The following is a 20,833-nucleotide window of genomic DNA, read 5'->3' as shown; positions in this document are numbered from 1 at the left end:
TTGGTAAACAACTCCTTATTAGGAAGTATTGGCGCGCTGTCCCTCAATACCCTATGAGAAAACCCCACGTGGCAGCTTTGGATTGGACTTGAGTAAGCTTTATTAGGCTGTGTGTGGGGGCGTGAGGAGAGAGAGCGCTTGAGAGAAACCTAGAGTTAAGGCCTGAATAAACCGCTGAAAGAAGAATCCTGTGTCGTGTCTTCCTTGCTGGCGAGGGGGTCGCGACAGTTGGTGGCCCGCACGGGGAACCGAATACCTCTCAATCCCAGGATCCAGAACTTTCAGTGGTCAGGGTGGTGCACCGGTAAGTTCCCAGGTAAGTGGGAATCCACGGAAAAATTAGCGGGTCGCTCCTCTGTAAGCAGAGAGAGCGGGGATTTTTTGGACTTTCGCTTTATTTCTTTGCTTTCGCTTTCTGCATTAACGCCATGGGTGCCTCTGCTTCTAGCCCTATTCTGTTAGTCCTGGATGGACTGCTACGATCTAAAGGTTTAAAAGTTAAACAGAGTACTTTGCAGATGTTCTTAAAACAAATAGATCTAGCGGCCCCGTGGTTTGCTTACTCGGGCAGTCTCACGACCCCCAGCTGGGAAAAGCTAGGCAGGGATTTAGATTTTGCACACGAACAAGGGACCCTCGAAGGTGGGGTGATTCCCTTATGGAAGTTAGTAAGGGGTTGTTTATCTGACAGTAGATGTCAGGATGCCCTAACCAAAGGACAGGAGGTTCTTGAACAATTGCTTGAGGAGAGGTCCGAGGGAGCTGAAAGTATTAAGAGTGGGGGAAGTGATAGAGATGATAAACGTTCAAGTCAGCCAAAGACTAGACTTTATCCAGATTTGACTGAATTGAAAGCCTTTGAGGAAGACAGTAGTTCAGATAATGAGGAAGTATTGGAATTGCTATCACGGCAAGCTAGAGAGAAAAGGGGAAAAGGTGAAACTAAAGGGCGAGGTGATCCCCGTAAGGCTGTCTACACAGAACATAAGTACCCAAAGACAGATGTGGGATATGAGGAAGAGGGGAAGGATGCTTTGGAGATTCCTCCTGACCCTCCACCCTATCCTAACCCAGGACTCAATAGGACATTTCATGCACAAACATGGAGAAAGGTTCATTCGGACATGGGTCTAGCATTCCCTGTGTTTCAAGATGCCAATCGGGGGCGATATCATGAACCCCTTGACTTTAAAATTGTCAAGACATTGGCTGAATCAGTCCGAACCTATGGTGTGGATGCTGCATTTACACTTACCCAGGTGGAGGGCCTTTCTCGCTTTTGTATGACTCCGTCTGATTGGGCGAGCCTGGTGCGTGCCTGTGTTTCTCCAGGAAAGTATCTGGATTGGAGAGCATTTATGTTAAAGGGGGCCACAGCCGATGTCTCTGCTCTGGCTCAATTGAGAGGAGTCTAGAGCTGGCTGTTTAATGTGTCTGGCTCTGTACAGGACACTGGTAATGGTAGGAGGCTTAAAAACATTTCATACAATTCTCAGGTGTCCAATGCTACACTGCCCTCTGCAGCAGTCTGCCTTCATTCTCCGTTTCTGTTCCTTTTGACCAATGATACCAATGCTGCAGGATCAGAAATGATTGACTGTTCTAATTGTACATGTGTCTTATCTGAGTGTTGGAATGGATCTTGGAGCACGGCAGTTGTTATGAAGGTCCCGACTTTCGTCCCGATTCCGGTTACTGCGGATCCGGACTCCTTCCCTATTGTTGAGGTGCTCAGGAGCCATAGGGATTTTGGAATCATGGCAGCTATTGTAACAGCGGTTGCAGTGTCTGCTGCTGCAGCGGTCACTGCTGGAGTGGCCATGGCTAGTCAAGTGCAGACTGCGGCCACGGTTAATCAGGTCATCCAACAAACTTCCAACATTTTAGAGTCTCAAAGTAAAATCAATCAACATATTTTATCAGGAATTTTGGCCGTTAATCAAAGGGTGGATCTCCTCCAAGCTCAGATTGAGGAATTGTCAGACCTAGTACATTTGGGTTGTGTTGATCATCGTGCACATCTATGTATAACATCTCTCAGATTTAATAATTCCAGGAATACCTCTCAAATTATTGGACAGTACCTGGCCGGAAACTGGTCCATGGAAGCAGAGAAGTTGATCCAGACCCAACTGACACAAATTGCCATGTTGAACAACACTCGTGTGGACCCTGTGACATTGGGCCAATTTACGAATTGGTTGTCTTCTGCTTTTTCTTTCTTTAAGGAATGGGTGGGAGTAGGCATTTTTGGAGCGATGTGTTGTTTTGGGGTTGTCCTTTTTCTGTGGCTTTTCTGTCGCCTAAGAGCTCTCCATAGCCAAGAAAAGGCTATGATTGTCCAGGCTTTTGCAGCCCTAGAGAATGGTATCTCTCCACAAGTTTGGCTTGCGCAACTTAAGCAATAATTTCCTGGGTTTTGGCCATTGCACCCCAAGTTATCTTTGACATTGCACTGGGATTGGCATGCCCTCCTCTTCCTGCTTTCCCAGTTATGAAAGGCCCATGCACTCTGCAGGCCTTGTTGCCATTGCATGCAGGTGGGCTTCCATGCTGGTGCTGCACTTTATGCTTTGGACCCTTCGTTTTCTCAGGGGCTGAGAGATGGTGTTGCCACTTCCAACCTCATAGTCACTGACCGGCTACTTGTAAAATCCCCTTTCCTTTTCGTCGTCATCACGATGCAGGATGTGAGGCAAGGCACTGCACTTGAGTGATCCGGTCTCCGGACCTCAAGGGAAGCACGTCCTATTGCATACGGGTTTGGCATCCAAGCCCCATCCCACGAAAAAAGGCGTCGGCTAATATGGTGTCAGATCTAGGGAAGGCGCCTCCTTGGGACTGAGCCATACATTGCAGCCATGTTTGCACAGTGGGATAGGACCTTTACTTTCGCCTGCATTGTTTTTTAAGAGATAAGGGGGAACTGTGGTGAGCCGTGTTTCTAGACCATTGCCGCCATTAGAAGATGGCGCCGGTTTCCGTTGTGGATCTTGGTAAACAGCTCCTTATTAGGAAGTATTGGCACGCTGTCCCTCAATACCCTATGAGAAAACCCCACGTGGCAGCTTTGGATTGGACTTGAGTAAGCTTTATTAGGCTGTGTGTGGGGGTGTGAGGAGAGAGAGCGCTTGAGAGAAACCTAGAGTTAAGGCCTGAATAAACCGCTGAAAGAAGAATCCTGTGTCGTGTCTTCCTTGCTGGCGAGGGGGTCGTGACAGTACCTTGATTCTTCTGATAGGAATAATTTGGTGTTTGAGAATTACCAGAAAATTAAAAAGGCTTAAAGCATCTTATAAGCCCTTTAATCCTGTTCAAGTATGATACCAAGTCATACCTTCTCCCAGTACCCAAGAGAAACCCAATGAAATGGCAAATGAGCCCTGAGTGAATGAGGTTTGAGGGCTACCTCACTGCTGGATTTTTTCAGTTGTATGATCCCATACACATCTTTATATTTTAAGACCACTCAGTATATTTCCCATATTGTGTATAAATGAGATCATGCAGTATTTTTGACTCTGTGCCTAGATTATTTCACTTACTATAGTGTCCTCCATGTTTATTTATGTTGTCACAAATGACAGGATTTTCTCCCTTCTAAAAACTGAATAATATTCTGTTGCTACACTGATGGATATGTAGATGGAATCCATATTTTGGCTGTTATGAACAATGCTACAATGAAAATGGAAGTTGGAGAAATGCTTTTATTCAACATAATAATTTCAGTTCCTTTGGATATTTACCCACAGTGGGATTGCTGAATTATCTGGTAGTTCTATTTCCAATGCCTTTTAGAAATGTTTTGCATAATGGTTTACCTTCCCACCACAGTTTCTTACTCACAGTACAACCTGAACGGTTTTCTCAGATTAGTTGGGAAAGAACTATTACAGCAGTTCCTGAAGGAGAACATTTATCTTTCATTCTAACAGGTATAAGGTGATGTCACATTATGGTTTTAATTCACATTTTCCTAATAATATAAGTGACTTGTGGTCAAGTCTGGAGATGGGACAGGCATGAAGATTGAGTCTGTGGGGCTTGTCTGGCAACTGGAGTTTCAGGGACTGGCCTGATTTTGAGCCAATCCTGGCAGGTTGGTCTGGAGTCCAAAGCTGTACAGGAAAGATTGATACCACTGTATAACTGGAGACTAAGTCTGCTGGGCTAGACTTGAGCCTGAGGGGGTCACCCTACAGCTTTATACAACAGAGGGACTTCCTAGAACTTGGGGCCGCCTGTGGAAAAGAAGACCAAACTAGCTAGTGTGACAGGGTGGGCCTGAGGACTCAATTCAAGAATACCAACCTGGAGGGACTATAGTGGACTGCCCAGGACTGAACTTAACTGGGTAAGTCTGCTATGGGAGTCCAGCAGTGTATCTAGATATACATTTCATTCTCCTTCCACTGTACACGTGATAACCCCCTCCATTCTGTACAGCCTGGGGTTAGGGAAAGGCTAACATTAACATGTAAAACTGTCTTTCTTACCATCTTCTATACACCTCTCATTATTTCTTGTTACACCAATACACTGAAATTTCTCCCCAGACTCCTTTACTCTTGCAAAGACATGTTCTTGTTAATGATTTTTTTTTCAAATGGGTATTTCTATGAGGACACAAGTGCTGAAAGTCCTATTCAGCCTTGTGGCTACTGTAACTTTCCAAGAAGTATTGTAATAAACACAATTAGAGCATCTTTAGGGTGGTTACGTTACACCATCAGTGACATGGGCTGGGAGAATGAATGGGTCCTGGATGTGTGGGAAAGCAGTGTCATCATCTGTCCACACATAATCTTCCACAAACACTCCTACGCTCCCATCACACTATACTGGTGGGGATGAAACATTAAACATTCTCCCTTAGACCTGAGTGAAATTGAGAAGGGGAAATTTCCCTTTCCCCAAAACTCTCTCCCAACATCCTCAGGGATTTACTAAAAAAATAGTCACAAAATCACACAAGTATAAGTTAAAATTTTTATTACTTCATTCTGAGGTCTCTGTTCATGAAATACATAGAAGAGCCTGATATGAGGGTTAGAATGAGGCAAGAGGAAGAAAGATCAGGACAAACTGGTCAGCATTGGGAATGTTGGGTGAATATGTCTTTTTAGGGTAGGCCTTTGTACTTGGTCCCTTGTGCATAGTGAGCATCATGAGAAACACAGGCTGCTGATTTCCACCTGCCTTAGCCCTTGAACTTGCAGACATAGGGTAACACTCTATCACAGCTGTAGTCTCTCCACCTCAGAAATCCTGCAGAGGAAGAAGAAGTAAAGTGAATGGAACTAGTGGATCTTATAAAGATAATGGTTCTTGTCTAGCCATTTTTACCAGTGTTCAACTCCAGAGGAAGGAGATTTGGAGAAAAGAGATGAGAAGTGATTGGAGAAGTCAGACCAACATTGCATTTCCTAACTCAGGGGGGATTCCTTGAATGTCAGGCTCAGGAAAGGGGAGGAGAGGAAGAAAAGGCTGGGCAGAAGTGGCTTCTCTGAGGCTTACCTGAGTTTCGTGACACGCCCCCACAATAACCACGGTCTGAAGCAGTGGAAGGATTCCTCTCCCAGTTTGCGTAATTCAGCACATCAGTGCTACTCCACTCCCATCCAGCACCATTGGGTTCTTGTCCCTACAGAGCACAGGATGGAACGAGGTAGGTATGTGTGTGTGTTGGGGGGAAGGGTAGAGATTAGAGCTCTGCTTGCATGACCCCCTAGCTGGAACTTCTGATTCCCCTCACAGCTTCATGGAGTTTGGCCTTCTCCACAGGATACACAGAAGGCTCTAAAGGAATGTTTCCCACCAAATTTCTCATTCCTACAGGGAAATCCTAGACAATTATCCCAAGAACTTTGGAACCACTCAAAATCAGTGAGGAAATAGCTTAACGCAATTGGTGACATTTTTGTGAATAGATTCTGAAACTCAAAGATAATATCTATTCTTAAAAGAGAAAATATGTCTCTTACCTTCAGGTAGTGATCCCTTAGAATAGTATGCTCAGACTCCCTGAAAATTTCCAAAGCCTCACAAGAGCATAGTATAAAAGCTGACAAGGGGCACATGAACAGCATCAGATTATCTAGGGAACCCCACATAACTTAGTTCTTAACATGGCCTCAAGGATTTCCCTTTGCTTGAAATATCACCCAGAATCTGAGCTCTAAGTCCCTTCAGGTTCCTCCTGGGCAGGCATAGAGAGAAGGCCTGGGTGACAATAGCCACTTGAGATGTAACCAAAAGAGTATTGAACTCACAAGCGTGGGATCATGGAGCCCAATCCAGACATATGAGTAGCTGTTCACACTGCTCTTGACCAAGGAAGACACAAAGGAGGCTTCAGCCCCACTGAGCACAGACACAAGGTGTCCTTCAGACCGCTTCTGGCAGGCCAACTGCATGGTTGGGAAGCAAGAAAATAAGAGGGAGCCTGAGATCTCGCTAGAGAAAAACAGGGAAGAGTTTGGTGGGATAAATAGCATTGGCAAGGGTGTTCATTCTCGTCCCAGGAACTGTGGAAGTTGGAGATCCTGCCCCTGGGATACATGTGGCCTTTCCCCTGTCACCCATTCAGCACTCACATCTGCATCTATCCAGGATTTTGGTGTGGTAAACAAGGCATAGCAGTAGGAGGCATAGGCCTTGGAGCCTTTGGGACACCTGATGTGTGGAGAGGCCTGTTCCTCCTGAGTGTCTTCACCTGGGTAGAGGGAGATACAGAGGGATAGGATCAAATGAAGAATGGAGATTGGGGTGGGGAGGGTAATGTAGGGAACGTCTATGAGGTCTCCTTCTGGGAGGGAAACCACAATCCTCACCACCTCTCAGCTCTGCTCATGCTTTCAGGAATCTGCATTCTCACAAGGCCCAGCCATGTTGGGCAGCACCACCTCTCATTTTACCCTTTCCCCTTACTCAATAGTCCAGGAGTCCTCCCAGTCTGAGCTGACAGTTCCCACACTGGGTTTTCTAATCTTTCATTGTTCCTTACACTGCATTATGGCCCTTTCCCACTTTCCCTCTTTAACCCACTCACATAAATTAGAAGTTTCTGACAAAGCAGGGAGCCACCTCATTCCATTGAGGATGCATACTCTGGCCTCCCACCACTGTTAACTGATGCAAGGGAGGGTGATGGAGGGACAGCAGGCAATTTCCCAGAGTGTGGGCACACCTCACCTTCCCCCATAAAGGAGCCTTCCTCTTACCGGATCTCAATGCTCACAGAAATCCCTGGGCTAGAGGCAGAGAAATCTCACCTTGCACCTGAGACAGGAGCATGAGGCAGGAAAGCAGCATCCAGGACATTCTGGGCAGGGCCATGGGAGTCAGCATCATGTCTGTGAGTGAGGAGACAATCAGCTCACTGTAGGAAATGTGCTCAGGCAGAAGACATGCAGAGACCCCATTGTGTCTTGCCTTTTTTTGGTCTATCCTGTCCAGATGTGTTGATCTGAGTGCTATCCATGCCCTTCTATGGACCTGGCATGAACTGGGAAATCTGTATTCTCTGGTCTTCCTGAGAGCTCCCTGGCCAGCCTTTGCTTAGTCTCTGAACTCCTATGTTCTCTGAGGACTGGGACCCCCTCCACCCTCTAGTGATGTGTGAGGTCAAACCCCTGCAGGGCTCAGCCTCAGCTTCTTTCAGCCTCAGTTCCTTTTGGCTCCCACTTACCTGTCTTGCAGGAAACTGGAATGCTTTGTCAGGGCAGGGAAGGCTGGACTTTTATAAGAGGATCTGAGGGAGGGGCATTGAAAGGAGGGGGTGAAATGTGTGTGCAGGCAGGGCTCATGGTAGGGCTTGGCATGGATTCAAGAGATTCCCATCAGGGGGAGGAGAATCTTCCTGGCAAAGCTTGGGAATCAGCACAGCTGTTACCTGCTTCCAGTTAGCAGGCCAGCTCTATCTCCAGGGCAGGTGAAGTTTGAACTTTACCCACCCTCTCCCAGATATCCCATTCTGAGAAACTCAAGAGAATGAATGCAACCCTGTGGTACAGATTATGCTGTTTTACAGTGTTGCAAATGTTATGGCCTTGGGTATTGAAGGAAAATGAATATCAGCAGTACCTTTTAGATCAACCAGCAAGAAGTAGTTCTTGTGGGCATATATGCACATTTCTTTATACCTGTGTATCTAGTAATATATAATACAGATTAATAAGTATGAATTGGGTGGGTTAGGGTTAACAATTGGAAGTATTGGTGAGCATGAAATTGCTGAAGGCAAAGAAAGAATTTAAACCCAGGTAAGAAGTAATGGCTTAGAATCTGGAGTTAATATTGTAGGTCAAATGTCCAGCAAGGCTCTCAGGAACAGTAGCTGAATGGACTTTCCTTCCAGCTGCCTCTGTGTGGTAGGACTGGGAAGCTCTCCTGGTTCACTGTAATTGTGGGCTGGCAGTTTCATCCTCTGATTTTGATAACATACTCTTGGGTATTCAAGGCCCTTTCAGAGTGGGTTGAAGTTTTAATGTTAAGTATTAGAGTAAAATGTTATTTGTTCCTTTTACTGTGTTGATATTTTGAGTGACAGGGCTCAAGAAATACTGGTTAAATGTCCTGATGCTTCAGTGTTAAATGAAGGTAGAGACATTAGCCTGTGTCCTTATAACCATATACTTGGAAGAAGCAAAAAAAGACACTTTCACTTAAATGTGCCCTTGAATTTGATGAAACATAATGACAAATAAAATGAATCTTAACCCTTTTGTTTTAATTGTCTGCATGACTCAATGGGTAATTTGTATACAGTGGTTCTCTTGAGAAAAATAAAAACAATTGCAACAACGAATTATAATTTACCTTTTCCTGCAACATCCTTTTTCTTGAAAAACAGACTGATGCAGTTCTAGTATCAAATATGAATACCTTGTTGACATTTTCTACATGTTCAATATGAATTAGTAATTTTTTAAGAAATCCCTGTTTTAATGCTTAGTATTTGAAATAATAGTAACACACATGAATAAACATTTTGGGGTCCTCAATTATTTATTTTTCTGTACTGGGGATTGAGCCCAGCGGTGCTTCATCACTGAGTTACTTCTCAGGTGCTTTTTGTAAATTTATTTCTCATTTTGAGACAGGCCAGGCTTGTCTTGAACCTCCAGTCTTCCTGCCTCATCCTCCCAAGTAGCTGAGATAATAAATAAATGCCACTGTGCCTGTCCATAGTTTTTAAGAATGTAAGTGTCTTATAATTAGAACAGTTTGACTACTGCTAATTTGCATATAGCACCAACTCCAAGGAATAAAGGAGATGGAGACATATTTTTATGTTACAACACATGGATATAATCAGCAAAGTCCAGAAGGTCAGAAACCCTATGATAAGAATCTCCATTTCCCCACAAAATAAGTATGATAAATAAAAGCAATATAAAACTCTTACCATGTGAGAGATACTCACATGGTTAGATCATGATTTAGGCAAAACAAAAATAAACACTTTTATGAGATTATTGGGTATAAACTCCTCGCTCATCCCTTGAGACATTACTGACCCTCACTTCACTTAGTAAAGTGTTCTGAGTACCCAAAAGATTGTTGCTGTTATTTTATTTAAACTAATATTATCTTTTATCCTGGTTAAAAATGAGAAAAATTAAAGTCTTCACTATTCATTTTTCTTGCCTTTTAAATACTTTTCTTTGAAACTGTGTGAGTTATTGGATCTCTGTCAATTCCCTTCACCCGTAAGAACTTTTTACAGTTTTTGCATGCAAGGTTTTTGGAAGTGAGTTTTCTTAGATTTTATTTTGTTCATTAGAGAAAGTACTTGTTTCTCCTTTACTTGTGAAGAATAACATTATGGTCTATGAAATTTTAGTTTTTCATTTCCATTCATTCTCATGTTTTCCGATGAAAAGTCTAATTATTATTCCTGTTCCTCTAAAGGTAAACTGTCCCCTAAATCTCTGGTTTCTTTCAAGATTTTGTTTTGTTTTGTTTTTGGTAATCTACAGGTTTAATGAGAGGCCTACATTGGGGTTTTTCTATTCATCCTACCTGGCATCCTTGAGCTTCCTGGATCTAGGGTTTGGTGTGACCTTAATTTTGGAAAATGCTTACCCACTTTTCAAATTATTTTTGTTCCTTTTTTTTCCTTCTAGTATTCCTATTATTCATAAGTGTTACCTTTTATAATTATTTCACAGTTCTTGACTATTCTGAGATTTTTCATTCCATTTTCTTTTTGCATTTAATCTTGATAAGTCACTATTAACAAATTTCCAAGCTCACTGATATTTCATCTGGCCATGTCCATTTGACTTATGAGCCAAAGATATTCTTCCTCCCTGTTAGAGTGCTTTCAATTTGTGGCATTGCGTTTTTTTGTTTTCTTTTTTTTCAAATTTGTTCTAATTAGTTATACCTGACAGCAGCTTGCATTTTAACACATTGTACATAAATGGAGCACAAATTCTCATTCCTCTAACTGTACATGATGTAGAGTCACATGGGTCGTGCAATCATAGAATGTATATAGGGTAATAATGTCTATCTCAGTCCACTATCCTTCCCACTCTCACACCCCCTCCCCTTCCCCTCACTCCCCTCTGCCCAATCCAAAGTTCCTCCATTCTTTGCTAGTGTGGCATTGCATTTTGATTATTTCATAGGGCTTACACCTCTCTGCATACTTTACAAAATTTCCTTGCCCATTGTCAATTCTCTTATTACATTAAGTATATTTGTTTTTAAAAAACATTTTTTTTAGCTGTAGATGGACACAATACCTTTATTTATTTTTATGTAGTGCTGAGGGTTAAACCCAGGGCCTCATACATGCTAGGCAAGTGTTCTACCACTGAGCTACAACTTCAGCCCAAGTATACTTATTTTTATTTTTAATTCCTGAGATTATATATAACTCTACAGTCTATGCCATATCTGAGTCCAGTTCCTGTGTTTGCTTGATTCCTTCCACTATGTTTTTCCTTGCTTTTGAACAGCTTTGATATTTTCTCTTGACAGCTGCACATGACATAATCTGTGAGAGAAACTGAAGAAAGAGGCCTTTATTGTGAGCTTTATGTTAGTTTGTGTTTATTATTTGCCATAGCTGTGGGAGCAGAAGGTTAATCTTTCTCCAGAGACCTTGTTTTTGTTTCATCTTTTGCCTTTGGGATTCCCTAAGAGATTCTTCTTAAATAGAAGACTCTGTAACATAAACCTTTTCCAGTTATCTGCTATTGAATCCCTGTTATGCAGCAGTCTCTATATCAGGAGAAGCATAAAATCTTATGATTAAATCTCAGTATTTGTGTGGGCCTGTGTCCTAGAGCCATGACCTTCAAAAGTATTTTTCTATCTCTCACTACTTTATGTAAGACAAGAAGTATAGAGGTGGCTGGAATTGGGTAAATACCTTACCCATTGTATAGGACTTCACCCATGGGTATAGGACTTTAATATGGTCTTTCTACCAGGAAGTAGATCTTTGCTATGGAAAATGTTTTAGTCTAACTTCAAACGGTTTCTTTTCTTCGCCCTGTGCCAAAGTCATGAGGGGATTACTCTTGATCCTTCATTATGAGAAACTGGCAAGTCCCTGGATGAAAAACCCATGCAAGTTTGGATTCCTTCCTAAAACACCCTTCCTAAGTTTGGATGCTTTCAGGAGTTTCTCACTTTACTGCCAATCCCCACTCAACATTCAGTAATTTCTCAAAATTAGCATTTAATAATATGTAACAAAAAATCCAACCATTATGTACAACAATGATACACCAGCAAAACTGGAGAAAAAATACCATTTAAATATTCCTAACACTTCACAGTTCTAGAAGTTTCTGGTCCAGATAAGCAGAAATTAAAAAGGGCTCTATGTACTTAAGTGCTGTGCACATATCAAGGAATGGATTTGCTCTACTACTTCAATTCTCTATTAGTCCAAAGAAAAATTGTTGGCTTAAAATGTGTACATTATTTTTGCATGAGTGTTTAAAAGAAGGAAGTACCGACTTGCAATTCCCATTATGTCAGCATTGTAACCGGAAGCCCAAGTTTCTCATATCTTACTGTCATCTGCAAAAGTCACAATCCAAGCAAAAATTTTTATTCTCAGGAAATAATTTAAGAAGCACTGTATAAACTATGTCAGGCTTCCCTAAGGCTGTTGGTGTCGCACCATGAAGAGGGACATGGGCAGTGGGTGCGTGGAAGAGCAGTGTCATTGTCATCTGTTCATAAACACACTGGGCAGGTATAGGAGACCAGGATTAGGCATTTTCTCTTGGGCTTGGATGGAACTGAGAAAAGGAAAGTCTTTTTTCCCAGGCACTCTCTTCCCCATCTTAAGGGTCTTTAGATACCAAAGCATACAAGTATAATTTAAGACTTTTATTTATCTCTAAGACCTCAGGCTACAAAAAAAAAAAAAAAAAAAAAAAAACCTACAGAAGAGCTTGAAATGGGGGTGGGAAGACGACAGAAGAGGGAAGCTCAGGATGAGGTGATCAGGTTTGGGGGTGTCCAGAGAATGCTTCCTTGGGTGGATCTTCACCTTGGACTCTTGTTCATGATGGAAGTATGCACAATTTCATCCTGTTGGTTTCCCACGTGTACTAGTTCTTGAATTTGCAGACATAAGGAAACTCTCTATCACACCTGTAATCTCTCCACTTCAGAAATTCTGGAGAGGAAGAAGAGATAAAGTGACTGAGAAAGGTGGATTTTGTGATCCCAAAGAAGTGGCATCTCAGTTTCTATCCCAGACTTTTAGATTCTTTCTCAACTTCACCATAGTCTCATTCCAAGGGGAGAAGACTCAGAAAAAGGAGAAATCAAAGGAGATAGGAGAAGACAAATCAACTTTCTTTTTCTGCTTGCATGAATCAAACTTCAGTTTCCTCTCAGGAGGATTCCCTGATGGTCAGGCCCCAGAATGGTTGAGGAGAGATGGGAAAGACCTGGCAGAGGTGATTCCTCTAATGCTTACCTGAGTTTCATGACACGCTCCCACAATAACCACGGTCTGAAGCAGTGGAAGGATTCCTCTCACAGTTTACGTAATTCAGCACATCAGTGCTGCTCCACTCCCATCCAGCTACATTGGGTTCTTGGCCCTACAGAGCACAGGATGAATCCAGGTAGGGAGGTGAAGAGTTCTGCTCACATAATTCCCTAGCTGGAATATCTGATTCCCTCCCCATGTTCATGGAATTTGACCTTCTCCACAGGCTACCTAGAGCTCTCTGTTGGGACACTCCTCCTGAATTCCAGATTCCTAAAGAAAATCCCAAACAATTATCACAAGAACATTGGAACCACTCTATAATAATATGAATTTGCTTAACATAATTAGTGATGTATTTGTGAATAGGACTCTGAAACTCAAAAACAATATCTATTCTAAAAAGAGAAAATATGGATCTCATCTTCAAGTCGTATTCTCTCAGAATAGTATGCTCAGACTACCTAAAGATCAAAGAACTGATTTCCAAAGCCTCCTGTGAAAATAGTGTAAAAGTTGACAACAGGTACATTAACTTCACCTTGTGACAGAGACTTCCACAGAACTCAGGTCTTCGATGGCCACCAGGACTTACCTTCATTCCAAATGCCACCCAGAATTTGAGCTCTATGTCCCCTCAGGTTCTTACTGAGCAGATATAGGAGAGTGAGCCTTAGTAACATAACTACTTGAGGCAGAACAGAAAGAGCATCCAGTCTCACCAGTGTGGGGTCATGAAGCCCAATCCACACATACTGGTAGCTATTCACACTGCTCTTGACCAAGGAGGTCAGGAACGATGCTTCAGCCCCACTGAGCACAGACACAAGGTGTCCTTCTGACCACTTCTGGCAGGCCAACTGCATGGTCGGGAAGCAATAAAATAAGAGAGAGCCTGAGACCTCACTGGAGAAGGACAGGGCCAAGGTAGGTGGGGCAAAGGGAATTAATAAGGGTGTTCATTCCCATCCAGGAATCCTGGAGATCTTAACCCTGAGACACACGTGGCCTTTCACACCTAACCCCTCCACTCAGCACTCACATCAGCATCTATCCAGGATTTTGGTGTGGTAAACAAGGCATAACAGTGGGAGGCATAGGACCAGAGCCTTTGGGACAGCTGAGGCATGGAGACGGCTGTTCTTTCTCAATGTCTTCACCTGGGTAGAGGGAGATACAAAGAGGGATAGGGTCAAATGATGAGTGGAGATTGGGGGGAAAGACAACTTAGAGAGTGTTATGAGGTCTTCTTTTGAGAGGAAAACTATAATCCCCAATACATCTCCTCTTTACTAATGCTTTGAGGAATTATTTTTTTTCCATTTTTATGTTAGATTTGATTTTTTTTTTAATTTTTTATTGTTGGTTGTTCAAAACATTACAGAATTCTTGATATACCATATTTCACACTTTGATTCAAGTGGGTTATGAACTCCCATTTTTACCCCGTATACAGATTGCAGAATCACATCAGTTACACATCCATTGATTTACATATTGCCATACTAGTGTCTGTTGTGTTCTGCTGCCTTTCCTATCCTCTACTATCCCCCCTCCCCTCCCCTCCCCTCCCCTCTTCTCTCTCTACCCCCTCTACTGTCATTCATTTCTCCCCCTTGTATTATTTTTCCCTTTCCCCTCACTTCCTCTTGTATGTACTTTTGTATAACCCTGAGGGTCTCCTTCCATTTCCATGCAATTTCCCTTCTCTCTCCCTTTCCCTCCCACCTCTCATCCCTGTTTAATGTTAATCTTCTTCTCATGCTCTTCGACCCTACTCTGTTCTTAGTTACTCTCCTTATATCAAAGAAGACATTTGGCATTTGTTTTTTAGGGATTGGCATTTGTTTTTTTGGGATTTTGATTGGCATTTCATTAAACCTATAGAGAACTTTTGGTAATATCGCCATTTTGATGATGTTAGTTCTGCCTATCCATGAACAGGGTATATTTTTCCATCTTCTAAGATCTTCTTCTATTTCTCTCTTTAGGGTTCTGTAGTTTTCATTGTATAAGTCTTTCACCTCTTTTGTTAGGTTGATTCCCAAGTATTTTATTTTTTTTTTTGAGGACATTGTGAATGGAGTGGTTGTCCTCATTTCCATTTCAGAGGATTTGTCGCTGATATACAGGAATGCCTTTGATTTATGCATGTTGATTTTATATCCTGCCACTTTGCTGAATTCATTTATTAGCTCTAATAGTTTCTTTGTAGACCCTTTTGGGTCTGCTAGGTATAGAATCATGTCACCTGCAAATAGTGATAATTTAAGTTCTTCTTTTCCTATTTTTATGCCTTTAATTTCTTTCGTCTGTCTAATTGCTCTGGCCAGTGTTTCGAGAACTATGTTGAACAGAAGTGGTGAGAGAGGGCATCCCTGCCTTGTTCCAGATTTTAGAGGGAATGCCTTCAGTTTTTCTCCATTCAGAATGATGCTAGCCTGAGGCTTAGCATAGATTGCTTTTACAATATTGAGGTATGTTCCTGTTATCCCTAGTTTTTCTAGAGTTTTGAACATAAAGGGATGCTGTACTTTGTCGAATGCTTTTTCCGCATCTATCAAGATGATCATATGGTTCTTATTTTTAAGTCTATTGATGTGGTGAATAACATTTATTGATTTCCGTATATTGAACCAGCCTTGCATCCCAGGGATGAATCCTACTTGATCATGGTGCACAATTTTTTTGATATGTTTTTATATCCGATTTGCCAGAATTTTATTGAGGATTTTTGCATCTAGGTTCATTAGAGATATTGGTCTGTAGTTTTCTTTCTTTGAAGTGTCTTTGTCTGGTTTAGGAATCAGGGTGATGTTGGCCTCATAGAATGAATTTGGAAGTTCTCCCTCTTTTTCTATTTCCTGAAGTAGCTTGAAAAGTATTGGTATTAGTTCCTCTTTAAAGGTTTTGTAAAACTCTGCTGTATACCCATCCGGTCCTGGGCTTTTCTTAGTTGGTAGTCTTTTGATGGTTTCTTCTATTTCCTCAATTGATATTGGTCTGTTTAGGTTTTCTATATCCTCCTGACTCAATCTGGGCAGATCATATGACTTAAGAAATTTATCGATGCCTTCACTATCTTCTAATTTATTGGAGTATAAGGATTCAAAATAATTTCTGATTATCTTCTGTATTTGTGAAGTGTCTGTTGTGATATTGCCTTTTTCATCCCGTATGCTAGTAATTTGAGTTCTCTCTCTTCTTCTCTTCATTAACATGGCTAAGGGTCTATCTATTTTATTTATTTTTTCAAAGAACCAACTTTTAGTTTTGTCAATTTTTTCAATTGTTTCTTTTGTTTCGATTTCATTAATTTCAGCTCTGATTTTAATTATTTCTTGCCTTCTACTTCTTTTGCTGTTGTTTTGCTCTTCTTTTTCAAGGATTTTGAGATGAAGTATGAGATCATTTATTTGTTGGTTTTTTTCTTTTTTTAAGGAATGAACTCCAAGCAATGAATTTTCCTCTTAGAACTGCTTTCAATGTGTCCCATAGATTCCGATACGTTGTGTCTGTATTTTCATTTATCTCTAAGTATTTTTAATTTACTCCTTGATGTCTTCTATAACCCATTGATCATTCAGTAACCTATTGTTCATTCTCCAAGTGATGCATGATTTTTCCTTCCTTCTTTTATCGTTGATTTTCAGTTTCATTCCATTATGATCAGATAAGATGCATGGTATTATCTCTACTCCTTTATATTGTCTAAGAGTTGCCCTGTGACATAATATATGATCTATTTTTGAGAAGGATCCATGTGCTGCTGAGAAAAAAGTGTAACTGCTTGATGTTGGGTGGTATATTCTATATATGTCAATTAAGTCTAGGTTATTAATTGCATTATTGAGTTCTATAGTTTCCTTATTCAACTTTTGTTTGGAAGATCTGTCCAGTGGTGAGAGAGGTGTGTTGAAGTCTCCCATGATTATTGTATGGTAGTCTATTAGACTCTTGAACTTGGGAAGAGTTTGTTTGATGAACATAGCTGCACCATTGTTTGGGGCATATATATTTATGATTGTTATGTCTTGTTGGTGTATGGTTCCCTTGAGCAGTATGTAGTGTCCCTCTTTATCCCTTTTGATTAACTTTGGCTTGAAATCTATTTTATTTGATATGAGTATGGACACTCCTGCTTGTTTCCGAAGTCCATATGAGTGATATGATTTTTCCCAACCTTTCACCTTCAGCCTATGTATGTCTTTTCCTATCAAATGCGTCTCCTGTAGGCAGCATATTGTTGGGTCTTGTTTTGTGATCCATTCTACTAGCCTGTGTCTCTTAATTGGTGAGTTTAAGCCATTAACATTTAGGGTTATTATTGAGATATGGGTTGTTCTTCCAGCCATATTTGTTTATTTATGTTACTAAACATGGTTTGTTTTCCTCTTTGATTATTTTCCCCCCTTTACTGTCCTACCTCCCACTGTTGGTTTTCATTGTTATTTTCCATGTCCTCTTCCTGTAATGTTTTGCCGAGGATGTTTTGAAGAGATGTTTTTCTAGCTGCAAATTCTTTTAACTTTTGTTTATCGTGGAAGGTTTTAATTTCATCTTCCATCCTGAAGCTTAATTTCGCTGGATACACAATTCTTGGTTGGAACCCATTTTCTTTCAGTGTTTGAAATATGTTATTCCAGGATCTTCTAGCTTTCAGAGTCTGTGTTGAAAGATCAGCTGTTATCCTGATTGGTTTACCCCTAAATGTAATCTGCTTCCTTTCTCTTGTAGCTTTTAAAATTCTCTCCTTATTCTGTATGTTGGTCATCTTCATTATAATGTGTCTTGGTGTGGATCTCTTATGATTTTGCACATTTGGCGTCCTGTAGGTTTCTAGGATTTGGGATTCTGTCTCATTTTTCAAGTCTGGGAAGTTTTCTCGTATTATTTCGTTGAACAGATTGCTCATTCCTTTGGTTTGGAGCTCTGTACCTTCCTGTATCCCAATGACTCTTAAGTTTGGTCTCTTTATGTTATCCCATATTTCTTGGATGTTCTGCTCATGGTTTCTTAACAGTCTTGCTGAGCTGTCTATGTTCTTTTCAAGTTGAAATGTTTTGTCTTCATTGTCTGATGTTCTATCTTCTAAGTGTTCTACTCTGCTGGTAGTATTCTCATTTGAGTTTTTAATTTGGTTTATTGCTTCCTGCATTTCTAGGATTTCTGGTTTATTTGTTTTTTATAACCTATATCTCCCTGTATAGTTGATCTTTTGCTTCTTGGATTTGTTTATGTAATTCATTGTCAATGTGATCTTTCATTGTCTGATTTTGTTGTCTAATGTCTTCCTTGAGACTCCAGATCATCTGAAGCATGTATATCCTGAATTCTTTATCTGACATTCCATCTGCTGCAGATATTACCTCTTCTAAAGTTGAGTTGTCCTGCATTGCTTGTAGTCCTTTCTTTCCTTGTCTTTTCATACTTCTTGTGTTTCTTTCTTCTTGGTGAAACTGTTGTGTTTTTGAGAATTTTTTCCCCCTATATATTCATATTGCTCTTGTATAGTTGAAAAGTCTCTCTTGCACGGTCGGGCGGCGGTCCACCTACCTTGCAGGCGTGGGCGGCGGCTCTGCTCTGCCCTTACTCCAATTGGGGTGACGTGTCTACCACGCCGGCAGGTCGCTGGGCTTATTCCGGGCGTGGGAAGCGGCTCTGCTCTGCCCCTACTCCAATTGCGGTGATGTGACTACCCCGCCAGCGGGCCGCTGGGCCTGTTCCAGGCGTGGGCGAAAGCTCTGCTCTGCCCCTACTCCAATTGGGGTGACGTGTGTACCATGCCGGCAGGCCACCGGGCCTGATCCGCCGGTCGGTTGCAGGTCTGCCTACATTGCAGGCATGGGCGACGGCTCTGCTCTGCCCCTCCTCCAATTGGTGTGACTTGTCTACCACACCCCCGGACCGCTGGGCCTGTCCCGGGCGCTGGCAAAGGCTCTGCTCTGCTCCTACTCCAATTGGGGTGATGTGCCTACCACCCCAGCCGGCTGCTGGGCCTGTTCCACCGGTCAGTCGCAGGTCTGCCTGCCTTGCGGGCACGGGCGGCGGCTCTGCTCTGCCCCTACTCCAAATGGGGTGACGTGTCTGTCGTGCCAGTAGGCCACTGGGCCTGTTCCGCTGGTCGGTCGCAGGTCTGCCTACCTTTCGGGCGCGGGTGGCAGCTCTGCTCTGCCCCTACTCCAATTGGGGTGACATGTGTACCACGCCAGCAGGCTGCTGGGCCTGATCAGCCGGTCTGTCGCAGGTCTGCCTACCTTGCAGGCGCGGGTAGCGGCTCTGCCCTGCCCCTCCTTCCATGCCCGCGGACCGCTGGGCCTGTCCTACCGGTCAGTCGCAGGTCTGTCTACCTTGCGGGTGTGGGTGGCAGCTCTGCTCTGCCCCTACTCCAATTGGGGTTACGTGACTACCACGCCGGCGGGCTGCTGGGCCTGTTCTGGGCGCGGGCGGCGGCTCTGCTCTGCCCCTCTGGCTTGATGACAAAGTGAGAGAGACTCGGGTGTTTGTGACTCACTTTCTTTACCAGGAGACCAACTGTTTCTGTCACCGCTGGTATCGATAAAGTTCTCTCCTCCGCCGCTTTCTGATGATATCAGATCTCTGCCATGTTGGTATCCCATGCGAATGGCAGCATTTCGTTCCCTTTGCCGGGTGACCAAAGCAACGGGTGAGTCCTGACCAGCCCTCACAAGCCCCGTCTCAGTCCTGTTGCCACTGCCTATGAAGGCTCGGTTGGTATTTACCTCCACAGTATTCAGCAGGACCCGGACCGAGAAGCAGTTTCCGCGGGTTCTTTAGCCCTGGGCCAGAGCAGTTCCGGGAGCCGGAATTCAGCCGCTCCGTGCTCGGTGTATGTTCTGATAGGAGCAGGCTCCAAGAAGCAGTTTCCATGGGTTATTTAGCACTGAGCCTGAGTAATTTGTCTTCGAGCCGCAGGCAAATGGCAGCCTGAAATTACCTGTTCTATGGCTGAATGACCCTTGAGGAATTCTTAATCTCAAAATAGACCAACTATATATTGGAGAATCTCCTTTTATTTTGCCCTTTCTCCATATTCAATAGCCCATGATGCCTCCCACTATGGGTCCTCCAATCTTTCTCCTTCCCTGTAGTTCATTACTGATCTTTCAGTTTCCCTCCTTTAGAAGTTTCTAACAAAATGGGAAACTACCTCTTTCCACTGATAACAGACCACAGTGGTCTGAAGAAAGGCAGGAAGATGTAAGGATAGCAGGCAGTTTCCCTGAGTGAGAATATACCTCACCTTACCTGATGAGATACCCAGGAGCCTTCTTTCTCTTCTTAGATCTGAACACTCACAGATAGCACAGTGATAGAGGCAGAGGAATCTCACCTTGCACCTGAGACAGGAGCATGAGTCAGGACAGCAGCATCCAGGACATGCTGGGCAGGGTCATGGTTGACAGCATGGTGTCTATTAGTGAAGAGACAATCAGATCACTGAGGAAAATGTGCCCAGCGAGAAGACATGCAGAGACCCTACTGCCTCTTGTCTTTCTTTTGTCAAGAACAGTATTGGGTACATTGATCTTGGTTATATTCTGTAGGCCTGGAATGAATTGGGAAATCTAAAACCTCTTTTATTTCTGAGAGCTCCCTGGGTAGACTTTTCTGAGTCTCAGACCTTCTGAGAGAACAGGTGCTCTCCTCCACCTGCTTTTTTAATCCCAGAGCTTCTAGAATCCTTGCCATCCATATCACATTCTTGCATTCCTACTTACCTGTCTCCTAGTCACCTGGGATGGTTTTTAGACTCAGGAAAGATGGATTTTATAAGAAGATCTGAAGAGAGGCATTGATAAGAATAGCAGGAATGTTTAGATATGACCAAGG

The 20,833-nt window shown here is 42.7% G+C and overlaps 1 protein-coding gene and 1 pseudogene across 1 annotated transcript; both read right to left on the bottom strand.

Moving 5' to 3' along the window:
* Positions 1-4,980: 4,980 nt before the first annotated feature.
* LOC124084923 (regenerating islet-derived protein 3-gamma-like) lies at positions 4,981-7,353 on the bottom strand. Its single transcript, XM_046432378.2, has 5 exons — positions 7,278-7,353; positions 6,600-6,718; positions 6,276-6,413; positions 5,521-5,647; positions 4,981-5,271 (listed from the first exon to the last, which is right to left on the bottom strand). Exons 1-5 carry the CDS (start codon positions 7,351-7,353, stop codon positions 5,204-5,206), a joined length of 528 nt encoding a protein of 175 aa, XP_046288334.2. The 3' UTR covers positions 4,981-5,203.
* Positions 7,354-12,425: 5,072 nt separating this feature from the next.
* Positions 12,426-20,409, bottom strand: LOC124084929 (regenerating islet-derived protein 3-beta-like; annotated as a pseudogene).
* Between the last annotated feature and the right edge of the window lie 424 nt (positions 20,410-20,833).

The sequence above is a fragment of the Marmota monax genome, unplaced genomic scaffold, assembly GCF_021218885.2.
Source record: "Marmota monax isolate L192 unplaced genomic scaffold, Marmota_monax_Labrador192_F-V1.1 WCK01_AAM20220418_F8-fsc00106, whole genome shotgun sequence".
Lineage (NCBI taxonomy): Eukaryota > Metazoa > Chordata > Mammalia > Rodentia > Sciuridae > Marmota > Marmota monax.
Note: the sequence above shows the minus strand (reverse complement) of the source record. Positions and strands in the feature narration are given on the sequence as shown.